At 43.6% G+C, this 22,287-nt stretch overlaps 2 protein-coding genes and 1 non-coding gene across 5 annotated transcripts; all 3 read left to right on the forward strand.

Annotated features, from left to right (window-relative positions):
• The first annotated feature begins 293 nt into the window (after positions 1 to 293).
• On the forward strand, positions 294 to 3,042 carry RPL18A (ribosomal protein L18a). The gene is made up of 5 exons (XM_065743352.1): positions 294 to 395; positions 710 to 889; positions 1,466 to 1,595; positions 2,488 to 2,597; positions 2,897 to 3,042. The coding sequence occupies exons 1-5, from the start codon at positions 378 to 380 to the stop codon at positions 2,987 to 2,989; spliced, it is 531 nt and encodes a 176-aa protein (XP_065599424.1). The 5' UTR covers positions 294 to 377; the 3' UTR covers positions 2,990 to 3,042.
• Positions 2,056 to 2,187, forward strand: LOC136053378 (small nucleolar RNA SNORA68). Its single transcript, XR_010622639.1, has one exon. It is a non-coding gene; the product is annotated as a small nucleolar RNA SNORA68 (small nucleolar RNA).
• Positions 3,043 to 3,650: 608 nt separating the features above from the next.
• Positions 3,651 to 11,147, forward strand: KICS2 (KICSTOR subunit 2). 3 transcript variants are annotated; one of them, XM_065743364.1, is made up of 4 exons: positions 3,651 to 3,917; positions 5,799 to 5,872; positions 5,951 to 6,087; positions 9,470 to 11,147. In XM_065743364.1, the coding sequence occupies exons 1-4, from the start codon at positions 3,683 to 3,685 to the stop codon at positions 10,284 to 10,286; spliced, it is 1,263 nt and encodes a 420-aa protein (XP_065599436.1). In that variant the 5' UTR covers positions 3,651 to 3,682; the 3' UTR covers positions 10,287 to 11,147. The 3 variants fall into 3 exon arrangements, with proteins under 3 accessions (XP_065599436.1, XP_065599437.1, XP_065599435.1); XM_065743365.1 differs by having other exon boundaries at positions 5,969 to 6,087; XM_065743363.1 differs by having other exon boundaries at positions 5,799 to 6,087.
• Positions 11,148 to 22,287: the final 11,140 nt, after the last annotated feature.

Here is a 22,287-nt window from a genome sequence, read left to right on the forward strand (position 1 = left end):
GTGCGGCTCAGCAGCGTGCTTCCGTACCCCCTTTCCTCCACCGGCGGAAGCTGCTCAGCGTCCGCTTCAAGAGCGCCGTTACCCCTTTCCGAATATAACGTGAGAAAGTGCCCCGGGCCGCCCCCGCCCCCACCCCGCCACGCCTGCGGGAAAGCGGCGGCACGGACGGGACCGCGTCCCGGGTACCGACACGCTGCCGTGGGGCGGCGGGCCCTGCCCCCGCAGCCACGCGGACGCCGCCACCCGGAAGCCGGACGCAGTGGGCGGAGCCTGACAGCCGCGTGGCCCAGCCAATGGGCGGGCACGGCGGCGGGCGGTGACGTGCGGGGTCCGCGCGTGCGGCCTTTCCTTTTACTGCGGGCGGCGGCGGTGGCAGCATGAAGGCGTCGGGCACCGTGAGTGGGGCTGGTGGAGCGCTCCGATCACGGCCGCGCCCTGCGGCGGGCTCGAGGTCGGGGCCGGGCGGTGGGAGAACGGCAGAGCGCTCTCACGGCGCTCCAGAGCGGGCTCCGCGCGCCTGGGCCTCCCCGCACGGCGGAGAGCGGCCAACATGGCGGCCAACATGGCGGCGGCGTTTCCGCGTGATGGAGCCGCCATCGGCCGGGCCCGGCTTCTCCTCGCTGCCTCCCCGAGGTGATCCTCATTCTGCCGGGATCGATCCGCGGCCCCTGCGCCGCGACTCACGCCGCTATCTTTCGTATCTCTCCAGCTGCGGGAGTACAAAGTGGTCGGGCGCTGTCTGCCCACGCCGAAATGCAGGACTCCTCCGCTCTACCGGATGCGGATCTTCGCTCCGAATCACGTTGTCGCCAAGTCTCGGTTCTGGTACTTCGTGTCTCAACTGAAGAAGATGAAAAAATCTTCTGGAGAGATTGTGTACTGCGGCCAGGTGGGGATGGCAAACCCGAGAAGTTGGGTGGTTTTGAAGGAATTCCTGCTGATGTGTGTAGGATAAAGTTATGTGACAGGCCACCACTAGGAGCAAAGTTAAGCTTAACTCATTCTGTTGTTGTCGAGTTGATCAACACTAACCTCTTTTCAAAGTGGCAGTATATGTCCAGAGAGCATAGAAAATAACAAAGGGACAAAGGAAACAAGTTTTAACTTATTGGAGCTGTGATGACTTAAGCCATTACTGTACTCAGTGCTGCTTTCTGGGTCTTAATGCTCATTTTGTTGGGCTTACATCTCTTAAAAGTTGTGGACGTTCATAATTCTTAGAAAATGTATACTTACCTATGTTATTGCTTACAGGATGTTTTTTTCCATTAATTTCTATAAAAGTAGAAATCAACTATTTTCACAGAAAATTACCAGTTTCAATGCAGCTGTGTTGGTGTGGTGGGGCAGACAAAGTGCTTTTTTTTCTTTTTTCAGTGAAACTTTCCTTGGAGCTTCAGTGCAGTTAAACTGATGAGTTACTGACGATGTATTTAACTTCTTTTGTCCCCTTGTCTAATTTCAGGTGTATGAGAAGACCCCTCTGCGAGTGAAAAACTTTGGTATTTGGCTGCGCTACGATTCTCGTAGTGGAACTCACAACATGTACAGAGAGTACAGGGATTTGACCACTGCTGGTGCTGTCACTCAGTGCTGTAAGTTCGTATAACTCTTTCAGGAAGAACCCGTATACAAACATGAGCTTAAATTTTAAACTGAGCATAAAGTCTAGGTAAGAATGCTGTCTTAAACCATGAGGGGAAAAAAAAAAGAAACTCTAGGAAACTGAATCAAGAAGTTGCTGGGGAACTCTGTAGATGTGATCCTGCACACATTCTCTAGGTGATCCTGCACACATTCTCTAGGTGAAAGCGTTCACATTTGGTCAGTGTGTAGCTTTGAGTAGTTGTGGTAATAAGTTTTGCTATATTGGCCAAGTTTCATAGCCTTTAAGGTGCTGTAGTGTTGTCCTATATATGTTTCAGAATGGCCTTGTTGAGGAAATGTTTCAGATTAGATATCTCAATTTTTGTCATGTGAAATGGTTGAGGGGTAGGCCATTTGTATAGCTGATTCTGTTTGATAGTTGAATTTGGAAGTGTTTGAACTGTACAAAATGCACACAAAAACCCAAAGAATGTTGTTCTTTGTAATGATGTTCTTGTCGTGTGTGCAGATATTATATGCATCTTGTCGCCTTTCCAGAGCTGGAGTGCTCTTGAAAGTGAAACTTGAGGTTCTACATTAACTTAATAGGACATTTCCTGTTAATTAATGTACTGAAAGACTGTTTAAAAGGCCTGAGAAGTTAAGTTTGTTGTAATACAGTGATTGATAGCTAAGTATCGATTTCTGTCTGTATCATTTAGGAATTTCAAGAGCATTTTTCCTTTCATAACAGTTCAGTGTTGCTTTTGGATCACCTTGCTTCCTTAAAAAAATTCTTTAGATATCTAGATTATTTCTGGATGTGAATATCTTGAAATCAGGCAAGAATATGATGGTGTTCTTTTGGAGAAGTTGAGTTATGAGTTCTCTCTGTTGCAGACCGTGATATGGGAGCCCGTCATCGTGCCCGTGCTCACTCCATTCAGATAATGAAAGTTGAGCAGATTGCTGCTAGCAAGTGCCGCAGGCCAGCAGTCAAGCAGTTCCATGTAAGTGAAGCTGCATGCCCGCTGGGTCCCAGCCTCGTGAAAGGCTGGAGGGAGGGAGCTCTGTCTGCTTTTGCAGGCAAGGGCACAGGGGAGGAACCTGACTTGCACTCACAGCTTTACAGATATTTCGCTTTGTGGTGAAACACCTTTAAAGTCAAGATACAACGTGTTACGTTTCAGGAGATGTGCCTTTAGCAGACATCTTGTTCAAAAAATCACAGACCTAGTGCATCTTTTTGGTCTTAGGAGGTGTATAGCAGTAGTGATGTGGTATCTCAACACCAGTATTTTTCTTGCAGGATTCTAAAATCAAGTTCCCTCTGCCACACAGAGTTCTGCGTCGTCAGCACAAACCACGTTTCACCACCAAGAGACCAAATACTTTCTTCTAAGTACAGAAATGTGCTGTCAACTCTGTGTAATAAAGGTCTGTTTGAACCTTTGACTCCCAGTTTATTCAGTAAACTCTGACCCCTGTACCTGGAAGCCCCTGTTCGTGTCCTGTTTTGTGTCTATTATCTGCACCTGGGTCATAGAGTGTAAGAGGAATGCTGTGCAGAGGCAGCGCCTGCTGATTTCAGTAGGAGGTGGGTGGGGCAGGGCCCTGTCGTTCCCCACGGCCTTGCACGTCTCAGCCCTGCTTCGTGTTGTGCTCATCCATGCACGCGCCATCTCTTCAAGGAGTCCATCAGTCCAAAGCTTAATTGTCCTTTTCAATGGGGTGACAATTCACGCTCTTAAAAACGGCTGTGGAAATGTCACACTGGTGGGACGGGAAGCCGCAAACGTCACGTGGCTGTTCAAGGCGGAGGATCGTGCAGGAGTGGTGCTCTGCGCGCTCCCGTTTTCCCTTCGCAGCGCGGCGGCGCCGGGCGGGTCGCAGCGGCCACGCGCTCCGCACAGCCGCATCCCGGCATGCCCCGCGCCCCCGGAGCTCTCGCGTGGCCGCAAAGGGAGGGTACTCCCTTCTCACGTGACCGCGAGCCGCCCGCCTCTCCCGCGTCACGTGACGGCCACTTCCGGTGGCGGCGGTGCGAGCGGGAGCCCTCGCCCGGCTGGGAGCGGAAGCCGGAAGCGTTGGAGGCATGGGGGAGTCGATCCCGCTGGGCCCGCCCGTGCCGGTGGAGCAGGCGGTGCTGGAGACTTTCTTCTCCCACCTGGGCATCTTCTCGTACGATAAGGCCAAGGACAACGTGGAGAAGGAACGGGAGGCCAACAAGAGCGCGGGGGCCAGCTGGCTGGCCCTGCTGGCGGGGCTGGCGCACCTGGCCGCCGCCGAGAAGGCCTACCACAGCATGACCTTCCTGGGCCAGAAGCTAGGTACCGCTGCCTTCGGGTCCCGCCCCGTCCGAGCGGGCCGCTGGGCTGCTGCGGGTCCCGCGGTGAGGGGGGAAGCGGGCGGGCTGGCCTGCGGCAGGTGGAGCCGCACCGGAAAGCGCGCGAGCGCTGCGTTCGCGTCGTCCGTGCGCTCTGATGTTCGTGTTGCACCGAGGGATGCGATGAGAGGGCGTGTGCCTGGCGGCTGGCACAGCCACTCCCGCCGGCTCTGCTGGGGAGTAAGCAGTCCGGCTTTTTACGGGCATGAATGCTGTGGTTGAGGTTCTGGCAAAGGTGAGCTCAGTGGGGTCGCCGGAGCTTCTTTCATGTAGTAGTTTCAGGCCCTAAAACTAGAACCGTATGTGTTAGTACACGTGTAAGTACTGGGGGCTGGAGGCTGCCTCCTGGAAGTTGTTATTCATGTAGGTGCTGCAGGATCTCAGGAAACTGGCCACAGTATCAGCTGCTTCTTGATCCTAAGAACTGTGAATACAAAAAACTGAAACTCACACAAGATAAGCCATCATCGTGTTGTCTTCTGGGCAGCCCTTCTTGTTTTCTCTTTGAGCTGCAGTGGTGTGGAAACTGAATCAAGGGGTATGAGTCTGCTGTATAAAGCTGTAAAGTAACAAGAAAGTTCTGCTATGGTGTTTATGTTGAAACGGTGACTTTAAACTATTTTATAGGAAGAACTTGACAGAGGGGGAAAAAAATCTATCCTAAAACAGACTTTAAAAAGTGCGTTTAGTTCTTGCAGAAAGAACAAAATTGACAATACGAGAGACAGAGTTTTATTTGTTTGCATACTTTGTGAACAGCAGCAGTAGGTGATCATTCCCCTGCCATGACCCGATGACAGCTCTTGTCTTGGAGCTGTTTTTCATGATAGCCAATTCTGTCCTTTTTCTGCTACAAATCGCTAATGAAACTTTTGAGCATTATGTGTGTAAAATAGACGTGAAAGGAATTGTACATCACTGTGAAAGCTATGAGCAGCTTCAAAGTGGAGTCTGAATCTGCAGGTTCATTCCCTGTGATCCTTGCTTTGCTGCAGCTCACCAGTGTCAGTGGCACATAAAGCCATCTGGAAATGAGAATAATGAATTAAGAGCCATACTTTACAGTCTTTTGGTAACATCAAAGTGGAACGTCTTTTGTCTGTATCCCTGGTGGTGGTGGGTTTGGAACTAACTGATCTTTAAGATCCCTTCCAACCCAAACCTTTTCCCAATGCCTTTTTTTTTTCCTAATATTAAACAAGTGGAGGGAAGCATTGACCCTGCTTTTTTTTCTTAGTTTTAGTTTTAGTTATGGATTAACCTGCACCATGATCCCACTGGGATAAACAGGGGTTGTTTTCCCTTTGAATTCTGGTTATGTTAAGATAGCGTAGTGTCTGGAAATGTTTGGTTTGTACACACAAATATCGTGGTTCCCACGTGTGTTGCTAAGGGAATTCTCCATCAAAGTTTTGGAGTTACTAACAGCAGCAGAGCCTATTAAAACCTCATGTTGACTCATCACTTCTACAGATAATTTCCAGTTGTGTATCTTAGCAGCAAAGTTAACGAAACCCTTGTTGTTAAAAAGCCTGTACCATAGCTAACACAGATGTGAAGAGTCTGAAGAATTTTGCAGCAGTCATTGGCTGCTGAAATATGAATCATGGCAGGCACGACTTGCATCAAGTTACATAGAGTGCTTTTATGTGTAATTCATATTTGCAAATCAATAGAATGAAACTTATTTCTTGATGAAAAATCCTGTGCTCAAATAACCCTTAGGAACACCTGGGGAAAAACAAACATGGTTTTGTTTTCCAGTACTGTTGTCTGTCTTTGCTCTCCCTGGAATTTGGTAATACCTCCATATTTATCTGAACAGGTGGTCAGTCATTCTTCAGCCGAAAGGACTCCATCCGAACCATCTACACATCTCTGCATAATGAGCTGAAGAAGGTGGTGGCGACGGGTCGCAATGCGCTAGGAGGAACAGCTCCTCACTTGGAAGAGCTGCTTTCTCACCTGTCTGAACAGCTCTGTTTTTTTGTTCAGGCTCGGATGGAAATTGCTGACTTCTATGAAAAAATGTACACGCTCAGCACCCAAAAGTTCATTAACTCTGAGGAACTGGTAAACATTTTGGAATCCATCTTAAAGAAATATAGCGCAAGGTCAGTGCTTATTTCTTGGCAGTAAGTACCTGGGCATATTATCTGTAATCAATTATATTAAGGCTGAAAGCATAAAGATTTTGCTGTCTTTTGATTGCTGAGAAGCACAGCCTCTTGCACGAATTCATGAATGAAGTGAATGTTGGTGAGCAATGTCCACCCTTGAGCTGAGGGATTAAAATAAGACTTCTAAAAAAACCTTAAACAAACAAACAAACAAAACCCCAGAAAATTCTATTAATTACTTTATGGGAGCCATCTTCCCTGTTCCTTAATTCATGCTCAGCAGAGAGGAAGGAGTAATTTTCTTCATGGGAAAATTGCAAGAATTCAGTCCTTTCATCCACTGCTACACTTGTAGGGGAAACAATGACTTAATTCCACATGGACTAAAGTAGTATTGGTGTAGGAATAGAATAGCTATTTACATGCCAGTCTTAATTTTAAACTTAGAATTGAGCAGACATATTCTAAAGCTGCACATTGGATTCCACGTGCTTATTTCTATGTAAATTTCAGGTTAATTTCACAATATTATTTGCTCTTAATGTAGACTATTATTGTTTTCTAATAGCTTTTTGATCCTCCTGGAAGGGTTTTATGGTGTTCTGTTATTACTTATTTTGAGAGCTACTGGAGCTAGCTGAAGGAGCACGAGTCTTTGGTTCTTGCCTTTGTGGTTTCTTAAATTAAGATCTCTAAGTCAGTCTTGATTGAGTATTTCACAGCTGAAATGTGAGCTGTGCAAGTAGTGTCAGTTTGAAAAGGAAAAAATTGAGTACCTCGACAGCAGGCAAAAGTGCCTGTAAAAATGCTTTTATTCTAAAAGCTAAACAAGGTAGCTCTTTTAGGAAGATAGTTCTCAAGTAGTTGAAATCTTTTTAATCATTGTTAGTGAAATAGCATCTAAGAAGACGTTTGGGTGAAATATTCTGAGTTTTCTTATAGTTGAGATTTTTACACTGTTCGTTAAATTCAATGCTGCTGGCAGTGTTTCCAAAATTCCAGATCTGAGCAGTGCAGCTGACTCCCCTCGCTTTGGTAAATAATTTAAGGAAACCGTTGTGTAATTTTGTTATTTGGAAGTCTAGTTCGTATAAGCTTACTAGTAATTTGTTGTCAATTCTTGGTTTGTAAACCCTTACAATGTCAGGGTTGTTAGTCCAATGAAACGTCAAACTTGACTTTCTTTTTTTTTTCCTTGGTATGAGCAACAGTAGAATAGTAAAGGAAAATAGGTTTGTTGCAAAGTTCTGTTGTAAGTTAGGCATTATCATTTGTTCTGAGCAGTTTCTGAGGGCTGTAAGTGCTGACGTGTGTTTGCCATATGGCATTTCTCTGTCAGTCTGTTGACCCTCTCAAGTGAAAGGTCAGATAAACTTGCCCTTATACTGTCTGTTCCCCTTGGGAATATATCCTCACTTATAGATGAGGATGTGCTGCATTTTATTAATCAACAATTCTAAGCCAGATGGGGCATCTCTTTTCCAGGAGGTTTCTTTCCTTTACATCTGAAAATCAACAATCCTTGAGCAATTGGAAGCTGTTTTGTTAGTTCTTATTCCTAGCTTGTAAACAGCCAGTAGAAGACATTTTCCTCTATGTTTTATATAAAATACAGATGGAAAATCATCATTTCCTTACATTTTTGACTTTTTTTTTATGGGGTGGAGGAAGTGGTGTACAAAAGAAGATTTATGATTTTAATTGGAGAAACTGAAACAACCTCAGTTCTATAAAAGCTTAATATATAATGAATAAGTGATCTGTTTTGATGTAATTATTCTCATGTTAAATGCTGTTCATCTCGTCAGCATTTTGTAGCTTTGTATATGAATGTGATCTACAGACAGAAATCAAAAAGTTGAAGAAAAATGTGGCTTCTTTATAGTCTGCAAACTGGAACTAATCATCCCTGTGCTCTCATGAGTGACTGGGGAGAAAATCGACACTTGAGAAATAATACAGCTCTCAGACAATTTTTACAAGCCCAAGTATTAACGTTCTGGTAGCGAGCTGGGTGAAAAGTCAAAGAAAATGTAATGAAAAGGGAGAGGAAGGAAAGCTTAAAATTACTGTCCATTCTTTTGGTCTACAACAAAATGAAATGTTTTGGTTTTGAACCAAGTATTTCCAAAATTGATTTTATGTATTGTGACCTGGGAGTCATGGGAGAAATGAATGGAGTTGTTTTCACTTTGTCTGTAGATTGGCTGTTAAAGGTGTGAAGAATTCCATGTAAACTTTTTGCTTTAAAGTAGTATCAAAGCCCAGGATATTCTGAAGCTAGGGCATCGATCTGCCTTGATTTCAGTTAAGTCTCGTCTTCGAAGAATTGGTTGTTCTTTGTTAGAAGATCTCTTAAAGTGATCACCTCAGTGCATATTTTAGGAACACATGTATGAAAAAAGCTACTTGTGTCTACTTATTCTTTCAGAAGTTGAGTATTTGTTTACTGTAACTGGAGCAATTTTGTGCAATTTGAATTGTATTTATCTCCAGTGTTACAGATCCATGAGTTTGAGTGACTGGGGAAAGGAAGTAAGCTGGATCTGAGTGCAGATTTTAGTGGTGGGGTGTTTTTGTGGTGTTTTTTTCCTTCTGTGAAGTTAAGATAAAATAAGGAAAAGGTGGGAGGAGAGGAAAAAGCAATAAAATGGATCGATTGAAACTCCATTTCACTGAGGCTTGTTCTAATGGTACAGTCACTCTAGTGAATAAGATGTGCATTGACACTTCTACCTTGTGGATGAGATTTCTATAGCATCTATTAAATTGAGAGCTGATTTTGTCCTAAGTTTTTAAGAGAGGGAGATGCTGATAGATAGAGCATCTTTTACTGTGGAAGTGTGAGATCCTGCTGAATGTTTTTCCTCTTCATTGCCCACAGTACACCAATGTTAAAAATTTGAGACTAGGTTCAATAATAAATACAGTTAATTGTGGTTCTATTGATTAATTTCCCATCACAGTTTTATTGTAAATTGAAAAGGAAAGAAAAAAAGCTCATGGTGGTTTCCTTGTAGCTTCCCTACATGAGCAGTGAATTTATATTAAACTTTTTTTAAACTTAGTACTATTTGACAGTATATATACCACCAGAAGGGATTTAAAATTGAAACAAAACCACTTGAGTTTAAAGAGAAGTGGTGCTATAGTAGCTTGTGGATCAGTATGGACTGTTGTTGTGCTGTATACTTATTACAGTGCTTGTCCTAGTTATGCTAAAGTAGGAGTTGTTAAATTGACGAGATAATTTTTTGGCTTACGCTTCAGTGTGCCGGACGTGTTGTGTTCTGCCTGTGAACTGATGAGCACTAGCTGATAATGTCAGTGTTATGTATAGCATTTCTCATGTCTTGAATAATGTTGTGTTTTCTAGATTTCATCATCCAATCCTCAGTCCTCTTGAAAGCAGTTTCCAGCTGGAAGTAGATGTGCTTGCGCATCTCTTAAAGGCTCAGGCTCAGATCTCAGAGTGGAAGTTCCTTCCATCCCTGGTCAACTTGCACAGTGCTCACACCAAACTACAGACCTGGGGCCAAATCTTTGAAAAACAACGAGAGACCAAGAAGCATCTGTTTGGGGGGCAGTCTCAGAAAGCTGTACAGCCTCCGCACCTCTTCCTCTGGCTGGTGAAACTCAAGAACATTCTCCTCGCCAAGTTCAGCTTTTACTTTCACGAGGCCCTCAGCCGACAGACGACTGCGTCTGAAATGAAAACTCTGACTGCTAAAACAAATCCTGATTACTTTGGGAAAATATCCAGCTTTATTCGGAAATACGATGCCGTCAACGTTTCCTTAATCTTTGACAATCGCGGCTCGGAGAGTTTTCAAGGACACGGTTATCATCACCCCCACTCCTACAGGGAAGCTCCCAAAGGAGTGGATCAGTATCCCGCAGTGGTGTCTCTGCCCAGTGACAGGCCCGTCATGCACTGGCCCAATGTAATCATGATCATGACTGACAGAACCTCTGACCTCAACAGTTTGGAGAAGGTTGTTCACTTCTACGATGACAAAGTCCAGAGCACGTATTTCCTGACTCGCCCCGAACCTCATTTTACCATAGTGGTTATTTTTGAGTCCAAGAAGTCAGAAAGGGACTCTCATTTTATTTCTTTTCTCAATGAAATTTCACATTCCCTCAAGAACTCCAAAGCTTTTGCAAGTCTGAAGCCTGGATCCAAAGGGTGAAATACGTAATACAGGTTGTCAAGGCAGACTGCCAGCCATGGGATGACTGCAGTTTAAAGGATTACATAAACTTGCAATTGTCGTCTAATTAAAAAGGAACCGTTATTTTTAATGATATAAGTTCAATTTAAAAAATAACTAACTTGACTCTTGGGGAAATAAATATTTTTGGCAGTATTCGGTGGGATAACATAACTGTGGGGTGCTGAGTGGCAGCAGTGAGAGCTTGTTTTCGTGCGTGTGCGATTTTCAGTTTGCAGTATGATTTATTTTTTCAGTCCTCAACTTAGTTGCCTGTACAACAGAGGAATATATGCACTTTATTGTAGTGTGATCTATAGAGTTTACTGAGAATGTGATGGGGGTGGAAGGTGTGTATTTTCAGGAAAACCAAAAAACTGCCAGACAGGAACTTCTGGGAACTGTACCCTGATGGAAGGGAATATTAAAACGTGTGAATCTGCAAGAGCACATTTTAAATAAATAAGATACACGAATCACAAAGGAAGTCACTAATTAAAACTTTTTAAATGGCTTAAAATTATAGTTGAGAACTGATACTGTCTGTGAAGCAACAGCTTATTCTGAATAAGCTCTTGAAGTGTGAAGCTCCTTCAGAATGCAGGCTCAGTCAAATAAAGCTGTAGTGTGAGCTGGGAGTGTTGTGAGACTGCAGTGTTGTGACACCAACTTATATATACTTTCAGATTTTTGGAAGCATGCTGATTTTGTTCTGCTTAGTTCCACATGATTTCACAATTAAGCTGAATTCCTGCTCTTGGAAATTTGATTTCCATTCCTTTGCAATATGTTTTCCTCATTGTAAAACGTCTGTTTCACTGCTCAGTTTTCTAGATCTGGAGGCTAGAAGTGGTTAGTTAGTAGTAGTGGTTCTGGTTATCCTGGAAGTGCTACATTTATTTTGAGATTTGATATTTCCACTTACCACACACAACTTGCAGGCTTACACTGTTTGTTTCAGAAGAAACATTAGCTGTGCAGTTCTACAGGTTCTTGCATGGGAATCCAGGAGGAAAGGATGCGGCTCTGACAGTGTGTGCTGTCGCAGTCAAATTAGATCCTCAGCTAATACTTGAAGTTTTGAAGCAGAGTGGATCCCTTGGATATTAGGCTCTTACTGAGTACCTTCCTCTCTCAACAAGGGTTTTTGTAGCTTGTCTACCTGTCCTGCAAATTCTGATCTTCACAGTCACATAAGTGTTATCTCAAGATGTAAGCTGCAGCTTTGCGTTCTGTGCCACGCAGACTTCCATGTTTTGCTATAATTAGATGTTGGTCTGTTGTAAATAGCTGTGCTTCTCCCTTTTTCCTGAAGGCTCAGTCTACAGCTGCGATGTCACTCTTAAAAGTTCATAGAGACTTCTCTGTGCCACTGGAAAAGAAGTTGTAAATACAGCAGCAGCAGACCACCACCTGGTTCTTGCTGTGACCTTGTAATATGCCATTGTCTTCCTCAGCCTGAGTAAGAGAGAAGAAGCTGTCACCTGAACTGATTCCCAGTCTTTAGCAATGTAATAAAACATTGCACAAATTCAGTCTGTCTCTGCAATGTTCTCCTGTGAGATCAGGAAGTAGCTTTGGGAAGAGAAAGGCACATGGGTACAGTCACCTATTTCCAGTCTCTAGGTAGCAGCCATCTTGTCAAAGCAGCTATTTCTGGATAGATGATTATGAGAGTCTTAATTATGTTACATTATTAACTAGGACATGCTAATATGATGGTAAGAGTTAACATTTGAAGCTTAATTTGAGCAGTGCAGTGCTGGTTGTAATTGTGCAGCTCAGTACTGATCTCATAAAATATTTAGTGTCGCTAAATATTTGGCTCTGTGTTGCTACAAAAATACTGCAAGGATTTTTTAGTGTGTGTAAGTTAAATTACTCAGGTTGGAACTGTAAAGAGGGAACATCATCACGCTGAGTAATTGTGGTCCCACATGGGGATCTACAAGTTGAATTAAAACTAGCTCAGAGAGGTGGTGGAGTCTCCTTCTCTGGAGACGTTCCAGACCCGCCTGGACGCCTACCTGTGCAACCTGGGCTAGGGAGCTGCTCTGGCAGGGGGTTGGATTCCATGATCTCTGGATCTCCAAGGACTTCCTGGGTCTGTGTAAGACTGGCTAAAATTCTAGGAACACTCCAGAGGTGAAAGCTTTGGTTTTACAACTCCTCCTTTCATCTGAGGGCTTGTGGTGGGGCATTTGAGGCTGGTTTTGCCTTCACCAATACCCAGATGTCCATCCCCCTGAGTAAATTAAGCACCCCCACTCTGGAAGATGCCAGCTCTCATCAGAGAGATGGGGTGGAGAGTTATGAGCACAAATAGGTTTAGTATTGGCTTTTAATCTGGTGCTTCAAATCTGCCTGCATGATGTATACATCTGACCAGGTGTATCTCCCATTGTAGGTGTGGAATTCATTTTGTAGAACTCGCCTCTGCCTGGAACTGTGGTGAAGGAAAGGTTCAGAAACAGTAGAAATATTTTCTTCTTCTCTTTGCATGTATCTATCCAGAGAGAAATAGGCAATTATTTTCAACTGTCATTGGATAATAGGCATCTGGGAAAAGCGTGTCCTTTTTTACTGTTACTTAAGTGGGGAATTAGTGAGATAAATGGAGTCCCCACCCCAGCTTCCTAAGCAATTTAACTACACTGTTTTGCCTGCAAATTCAATACACTTATGTGTAGCTGTCCAACCATTTCCATGCTGAAGTTGCAGTCCGTGTGCAGGATATCTTTAGCTGGTGAACTCCAAAATTCCATGCACTGAATTTTCACAACACAACAGTTGCCTCAGACCAACTCAGGCCTGCACATCACACATATAAACAGAAGGTGAATTTCTAAAGTTTGTGTGTTACTTGTTGTCTGTTAGATATGAAAATAGATGGGGATTAATCTTCGACCAAGCTAGTGAATTTGTGGCACTATCCCCTCATTATTTTGCTATCCCGGTAGACTGAAGTCATACCACAGATCCACTCCTGCCTGAACATGTGAAGATTGCTGTACCTCAAGGAGATTTGGGTGCCTCAGGCTCATCTCTAATTGGGGATGATTTATTGAAATGATTGCTGCTAGATTAATAAGGGATCAGACAAGTTGCTTCTGAGAGAAGTAGAATAGAATAGAACAGAATGGAACAGTACAGTAGAGTAGAACTGAATGGGACAGGACAGTTAGAAAGGACCTTCATACATCATCTAGTTCAACTGCCTGACCAGAGTTAACCAAAAGTTAAAACATATTATAGAGGATATTATCCAATCATTTATTGCAAACTGACAGACATGAGGCATCAGCAGCCTCTCTAGGAATCTTGTTCCTGTGCTTGATGATGCTCACAGCAAATAAGTATTTCCTCATATCTAGTGTAAATGTCCTCTCAGGAGGCAGGTGCACCTTTATGCCATTTCCATGTGTCGCATCGTGAGTGACCGAAGAGAGTAGACCAGCATCTCCTTCTCCATTTCTCCTCCTCAGGAAATTATAGTGAATAATGAGGTCACCTCTCAACCTCCTCTTCTCCAAACTATGCAATCCAAGTGTTCTCAGCTTCTCCTCAGACAGCGTGCTTTTCAGTCCCCTTGCCAGCTTCATTGTCCTCCTCAAGGACCTCAGCATCCTTTCATATTTCTCAGATCAGAACTGCACGCAGCATTCAAGGTGAGGCTTCACCAGTGCTGAATGTAGTGGGAGAATCACCTCTTTTGACCTGCTGGCTGCTCTGTGTACAATGCATCTGAAAATGTGCTGCCCTCTTGGCTGACAGGCACACTGCCGCCTCATGCTGAACCTGCCATCACCACCACTGCCGGGTCCCTTTCTGCAGAGCTGCTCTCCAGCCACTCATCTCCCAGTCTGTATCCATGTCCAGCATTATTCTGTCCTAGGTAGGTACTGTCTTGTTAACTTTCTTCTTATTAGCTATTACAGTACTGTGTTTTGGACTTAGGATGGGAATGAAGTTGATAACACACCAGTGTTTTAGCTTTTGCAGAGCAGTGCTCACTCTTAAGTTCAGAACTTTTCAGCTTCCCACTCTGCCTTGCTGGCAAGGAGGCTGAGGAGGTGCATGGGAGGGGACAAAGCCAGGAGATCTGGTCCAGACTGGACAAAGGGATCTGCCATCCCATATGGCATTCTGAACAAAATTGGGGAGAGGTCGACAGAGAAAAAGACACTGCTTAGGAAGTCCCTAAGAATCTGTCAGTGGGTGCCAAGCAATTGCTTTGTGCACCATTTGCTCTGTGCATTCTTCTATCATCATTATTATTACTGTTATTGTGAATTCTGTCTTTTATCTCAACCTGTGGGTTTTACTTTTTTTTCCAATTCTTTTCCTACCTCAGTGTAGCAGAATGGGAGAGTAGGCAAAGGGATGTGTGGTGCTTAGCTTCCTGAAGGGTTGACTCATAACAAACATCTGGCGTTAATCTTCAGTGAACTTCATGCTTGTGCTGATCGCCAGGTGTTCTGCTCTATCTAGATCCACCTGCAGGCATCTCATCTCTCCAAGGAGTCAACAGAGCCTCGCAGTTTAGTCCCATTAGCAAACCTGCAAATCAGGTTTTCAACTCCTGTATCCAGATCATTGACAACAATGTTGAACAGAACTGGACCTAGAACTGAGCCCTGGGGAACTCCACTAGGGAACACCTCCACCCAGATGTAACAGTGAGCTATACCATGGAGCCAGCTCATCACCCAGCATGGCAGGAACCTGATGATCTCGCAGTTGGAGAATGTGTCCAGAAGCATGCCGTGGGGGGACATTATTTAAGGCCTTACTGAAATCCAGAAAGGTTATGTGCACTTCCTTACCTTCGTCAACCAAGCAGGCGGCCCTGTCACAGCAGGACTACTAAAGCAGGACTTCCCCTTGATGAACTCAAGTTGGCTATGCCTGATAGCAGCTTTGTTCATTAAGTGCTTCTCAACAGCTCCCTGGAAAATTTTCTCCGTTGTTTTCCCAGGGACTGATTAACAGTCTGTAGTTTCCTGGGTCTTCACTCATGCCATCTTTGTAGGCAAGTGTAACGTTGGCTATTTTCCAGTCAGCCGGGACCTCCACAGACTTTCATTCCTCTGTTTTTTTCCTCCTCCTTACTCATTAGATGACCTTCCACTCCAAGTATTAACCCAACTGCAGTTGATTAACCCAACTGCGGTTGATATACTTGAAAAAGCCTTTTTTGTTTTCTGACACCACAGTGGTCTGTGGGAACTCAAGCTGGGCTTTGTCTTTTCTCATTTTCTCCCTGTAGATGAAAATCAAAGCTCCATATTCTCCCTACAAAGACAGACCTTGCTTCCAGAGATGTATACATGATGTATTTCCATTTTCAAGCCTAGTTCCAGGCAGAGTTCCCTATTCAGCCGAGCTGGACTTCTAGCTTAACCTGTGGCACAGTGGAATTGGCTGCTCCTGAGCTTTTAAAAGGTCGTTCTTGAAAAGTGACCAGCTTTCATGGGCCCCTAAGCTCTCTGGAGCAGATTCCCAGAGAGAGGACACTGCCAACAACCTCCTGAGGAAGAAAATAGGAAAAAAAACCAAACACACTGATGGTTTTGTAGTATTTCCAACTACTCAAGAAAGAGGTGAAATTTCAAGAAGTGGAACTATTTCAAGTTCTTGCTATATTTATCTTCAAAGCTGTCAGCTGCAATGTCTTCAGAGAGTTGATACGATAATCATATATTAAAAGCATAGCTTTCATGTTTCAGAGTATAATTTGCTCACCAAGCATGGAAGAACTTATCCATCTGAAAGGTTATTCTGCAACCGTGTTTTATGGGGACTTCATTTTGGGGTTTTTTGCATTTCATGATAGTATTTCCTTAGACATTTATTTTGTAAGTTATATGTAGAAATAGACTAGATAGATTATTTTCTCCAAAACTGGCATTCCTTCAGAAATGCCAAGTGTAAGTGTTCTGTTCAGCTCGGGTAGGCAAATAGCTCTTTGCAATTCTTGTACCATATTTTGATGCATAAAATCGTTGCTCTGAGTTACGTTTTTACTTCGGTAAAATGGAAGAACTGCCACTAGAGGGTGGTGTTAATATGAAGAGTGGCTTTGAGCTCAGCCTGCATCCAGGGTAGAACGTTTATACACGTGATAGATTTTACTGCTCTAGTCGGATTTGTTTTGGTATTGTTGGCTTTCTTCCCCGTTGGGTGATCTATGCAGTTCTGTTTTAGCTGTAAACAGTAATAACAAGTATCTTGTTTCATACCTTAATGTGTACATGGGCAGTAAAATTATGATGTATCATTCATCTTCTTCATGAGGGGCTTCTCGCTGAATCGAAAAAAAAAAATAGAACAACTTAAAAAGCTTTTATTATTTTTCAGTTGAAAACTACCAGTTCATTTAAAATTGCATTGCATTTTACAGAAGATTTATTTTCCTCATTCTTACCTTTTTTTTTTCTTCCAAAACAGTAAAGGAACAAAATAATTTTTGCCAAGCCACTGCAACATGATCTAATGTCTGTTAGAGTCCATTTAGGGAGCTGGGGGGTATCCCCTTGACAACTTACTTGCTCCAAACTCTACTCCAGGACTGGTCAAGATGTGACTCCCCCCCCCAGTGAGGCATATCTATCCAAGGTGACATCTTTTGAAATGTACTCCTGGGAAGATAGTTCACTGCTTTTTGCGGAGGTTATTCTGTTTCTCTTCAACATGAGTAGTCATCTGTCAAAGGTGAGCAGGAGCCAGTGTCCCATACAAGGTTCCCGAGGAGGCTTCTCACAATCCATTTTGGTCTTCATCAGTGCATGCTGACTGACCTTCCCCCCAAAGGGGATTTGTTTTGGGAAGGAGCAGCATTCAAGGAGACTGCTGGTAGACAAAGGTAGCACCAGGCTAGGGCTAAAATCTATGGTGTGCTAAATGGTTTTGGTAGGGTAACTTGGTCAGAGCCAGGTCCATGGAAAGTGAATCCCTGCCACAACCTACTGCAGAACAGCCAAGCTCTTCCACCACCTGCATTCCACTTTTCACCCAGTCTGAGTCAAAGCACATTAACAGTTGCATTTATTCCTCCTTTCTCCATGCTGGAAGATAGTTGGATGAAAAGCATAATCCAGCAATAAACCATCGGGCTTTGAAGTCATCTCAGGAGTGTCAGCTTTTGTTCCTACTGCTGATGCTATACATCACCACACATGATGACCAGAGAGCCCGTTGACTGTGGTTGAACCAGCACTAAGATTACAATAATGAGAGTTTTGGTGGTGCACAAGTAAACATGTCTTTTGATGTTGAAATTATGACTCTTTGGGGGATAGGACAGTGCCTTTGAACTGATAATGTGACTGCGTGCATGGGATGCAAATGCCATGTGTACAGCCACCCTGTGGTGCATGGGTTTAATAGAGTAGATCTTCATTGTCTCCGCATGAAGATGAAAATTTTCTAGTCATGTTTAATCTTAGCCTGATAAATCACTGGGAAAACAAACAATCACACAGCTAAATGAGTGAAACGTACAGCTGTAGCACTCCAGCAGGAAGATGGGCTTGGTTCTGGAGAGCTGTCGGTGGCGGGCAGCTCAGTCAGTGGCTGGGAAATGCAGAAAGAGATCGACCTAAAGCCCAAAGATGGGTTGGGTGGGACTGGCTGCAGCACAGAGCCGAGCACCCACAGCCATGGTGGCTGTGGTGGACACGGTGGCTGCAGTCGTGGCTCTTCCTGATCTGTGCTTTGGCCACCTGCTCGCCCCGGTATGGTTGAAAACTAACAATATTCGTCTGGTTACTATGGCAATGAGGCAGCATGAGTTGTCATGGTGATAGAGCAGATTTTTTTGTCATCTTCCTTCTGAAGAGTGATGGATGTGATCTGGAGGGGTCTCTGGACTTGATGATTCACCTCATATCTTTTTCCTTGACAGAAATGTTTGCACTCACTGTGGATAGTGAATGTCCTTCCCATACAGCTACTTGCTTTTTTGCATCGTGATGATACATTTTTCTTTCACATTTGGGAAGAAAAAAGCACATCTGGTAAACTATAAGTCGCTAAGCCTAATGTAATTATGTGCACTACTGTCCAAGGTGTGTTAATGAAATATAATTCTGCTAGTGAGACTGTTTCCACGCACTTCTTTGATCTTGTGCCTGCTGCTCATATGTGTACCTGCACATAATACAATGGGATATTAAATGCCCATTTGAAAAAATAATTTTGAGCTGATCTCTGAAGTAGATTTGCTTCAGTTTCTGCCTTTTAGCACATTACAATGTGTTTTGTTTTGTCTTGGAAATGCATCTTTTTGATGCAATCTTATTTAATAGACTGTTTTCTCTTAGTTTTTGGACTCCATGACCAATGCACAATCTTTTTCTCTTACACATGAGCTTTACACAGGTACCTCCTTGTGTTGCTTTTTTTTTTTCCCCTTCAGTTTTTTAATATATGTCACCAACAGGACAAATACACTGTATGTACAACATAAATCATGTTGACTTTAATAGTCCTTCCCCTAGGAGAGCTGATTGAGTCCTGTTTTACCCTTAGAGAACCAGAGGGTACCGGGCAATTGTCTGTGTCTTTTTCGGCTGAATGAGAATCAGAATTCCTGGAGTGCAGAGCATACCCAACCAATTGGTTGTATCGGGATAAAATTCTCAATCATAGAATAATAAAATCATAGAATGGCTTGGGTTGGAAGGGATCCCAAGGATCATCAAGTTCCAACCCCCCTGCCACAGGCAGGGCCACCAACCTCCAGATCTGGTAGTGGACCAGGTTGCCCAGGGCCCCATCCAACCTGGTACTGAACACCTCCAGGGACAGAGCATCCACAGCCCCTCTGGACAGTCTGTGCCAGCACCTCACCGCTCTCTCTGTGAAAAACTTCACCCTAACATCCAATCTAAACCTTCGGTCCTTGGACTTAAAACCATTCCTCCTTGTCCTATCACTGTCTACGCAAGTAAAAAATTGATTTCCCTCCTTTTTATAATTATCTTTTAAATACTGGAAGGCTGTGGTGAGGTCTTCTTACAGCCTTCTCTTCTCCAAGCTGAACAAGCCCAGCTTTTCAACCTGTCTTCATAGGGGAGGTGCTCCAGCCCTCTGATCATCTTTGTGGCCCTCCTCTTGAATACTCCCCATGACTCAAGTTTATGGCTGTTTCTAAGATAAAAAACATTCTGCTCATTGTCTCAGTAAACACTTAACTGCTCTGAAGTGTCCCTGATAAGATGGACACCCCAAAATGAAGCCTGAAAATAGCATTGGGATTGTTTTGTGGTAAGGAGTATAGGCTGTTTTCATAAAGGTTTGTTTGTAGGCACCGGGAAGTCAAATGGAAAAATTGAAATTCAGGCGTACGACTTAACGTCACTGATACTTCATAAATGTCTTCAACACTTTATTTTGTTCTTTGCTTTTTATCAGGAAGCCGTGTGTGTGCCAGTAGAACAACATTCATTGACAGGAAGCATAGGAAGGCTGTTGGCTCAGGAACGTGTTAGGGTTTGGACCTGAACAGTGCTGGATGGGAATCTGGGTTGTGCCTGACAATCCTAAATCTTTGTCACAGTGACATTTTTAGCATCTTTTTTGCTTTATAATCCACTGATTCCTGTATGCTTTAGCATACAACTCAGATGAGGAGTTCTCATTGCTACCACATGCTGGAGGACTTCTTGTAGTTACTCAGAACCAAGCCCAGCTTTCACAGCATCACTCTGTCATCTACAAATAATAGTTCTGTTTTCTTTCTCTCCCTTGTCCACAGCTTTGTAATTACTCCCATAAATCATGTCAAACTTATTGACCTAAGGAACAAACTTTTCAGGAACTCCTGAGGCCGTGGGGTATCCAAGTACTCATTCAAATACAGAACTGCAGCCTCTGGGTGAGGTTAACTCTCATCTACAAACAGCCAGGAAGCAGCAAGTTACTACGAGGTTGCTTTTCATAGGAAGTATTCCATGCATGCTTTCAAGGGCTGGACTTAAATCTAGAACGTGCTTGGACTGCCTTGCCAGCACAAGGTGGGACACTCTGCAGTGCCCATCTTGTTCTTCAGGTGTAGCTTCAGCCCCAGGAGATGCTCAAAACCTTCCCATCTGCTCCTTGCTGGGTCTTGCTCTGTCTGCGTTCGGGGCACAGCTAACCACAAACGAAATAAGAAAGACTTTACAGGACCTCTGTTCAGATTTATTCAGCCATAAACTGTGATGTAAATTCACCTGGGTCCCAGGTTGGGTGATACCAGTGAGTGAAGGTTGGTCATCTGCACTCTTATTCTGCAGATGTATTCCTGTCAGTGTTTTTTTACAAGTTGCCTTGGCAAAGAAATCTCACAGCACAGTGTTCTTCCCCACCATCTCAGTCTTTCAAATAATAATAAAAGAAAACTGGCTGTTGAAATAACGAGTAACTCCTGATACAGATCAGGAGATTTGTTGGATGCTCTTTCCCATCTCCCACTGAATGACAGCATCTGTCACTTATTCTGAGATGGATTTAACTGTGTTTAGTTGCCAAAGAACTTGAAAGCTCAGCAAAGGGAAGGATACTGCTGGAAGTCATGGCAGTCCTGTCCTGCTGCTGAGGCCGCATGACAAGACTCCTTTCCCCAAAGCCTTCAGTGCAGGGAAATTTTGTATTCCAGGTCCGGGGGATAGGTTTGAAACATCTTTGTGTGTGTGTGTGTACATCTGCACCAGGGAGCCCTGACAACCACTCCTTGATGGACCTGAAAGCACTCAGTGAATGGGAGAAGTGAAAAATGAGGCAGCAGACATTTAATCAAGTGGCTGCTAAAATATAGGGATTATTTCTTTATAAAACACTTAAGAACTTACTAAAGGAAACTTGATATTAACAGATGTGCTTAAATAAATAATATCAAAACATTATCTGTGAAAACCACTCTCTACAGCTACCTGGAAGGAGGGTGCGGTGAGGAGAGATGGTCTCTTTGTTCAGGTGGCAAGTGATGGCATGTGAGGAAACCACCTCAGGTTGTGCCAGGGGAGGTTTTGATTGGGTATTAGGAGGAACTCCTCCATGTTAAAGTGGCAAAGCACTGGAACGGGCTGCTCAGAGAAGTGGTGCAGTGCTGTTCCTGGTGATACTGAAGAGATGTGTGGATGTGAATCTAAGCAGTACGGTTTGGTGGTGGGACTTGGTAAGACAAGTTGACCATTAGATTTGATGTTCTTGAAGGTCTTTTCCAAGCTCAATATGAGACACCCCAGAGCTCTCTGCTAAATGTGAGTGGTCGTGCTCCTACACGATGCCATCCCAATGGGAGATGCCACCTCATGACATCCAGAATATTCCCTGAAGACACCCTGCTTAACTCTAGAAAGATATTTAACTCTAGAAAGAGCAAAAGAAAATTGCTCTGCTTAAGCAGCCTTGTTTTAAGTAAGTAGTTGCAATGAAATGTGTTCATCAGATAAGCATGAAAGAATTGTATCAAAGCAATTCAGCAAGACTAAAAAAGAGACAGGTTACAGAGAGTCTTTTCTAGAAACATATTTTAGCTTGCAGATTTTTCTGTGAAGGGGGAAATTCTCATATAGGTGAACTCTGTTTTACAACATGTATTAATGAGGTGTTCTGTTGTGCCATAAATATTCTTTTTCTGTTTGTGGTTGACCTTTTGATTGCGTAGAGTTGTTTACTGACTGATATCTTCACAATCCATCCCACTCTCATTTAGATTTTGGATGTAAATTGCGTTCATGTAGCCGTAATGTGAAGTTAATGTCTAGTACAGAGCATGAGGAATGCAGCTGTAGATCCTGAGTCTCCTAAAGGACCATGGCACAAGGTGTTTGAGTCTGGTATAGAAGGTGTCACTTGTACAATAATTAGCCACATTTTAGTGGATGCTAATATTGATAGTTATTTATTTATTTTTGTCCTGTTGATGTGTTTCTGCTTTGTAAAAAGCCAATATATTTTGGAGGACAAGCCAGTGCCTTGCATTTCCATACAG

The sequence above is a fragment of the Cyrtonyx montezumae genome, unplaced genomic scaffold (genome assembly GCF_038088225.1).
Source record: "Cyrtonyx montezumae isolate F1298 unplaced genomic scaffold, pur_monq_1.0 scaffold_3, whole genome shotgun sequence".
Taxonomy (NCBI): domain Eukaryota; kingdom Metazoa; phylum Chordata; class Aves; order Galliformes; family Odontophoridae; genus Cyrtonyx; species Cyrtonyx montezumae.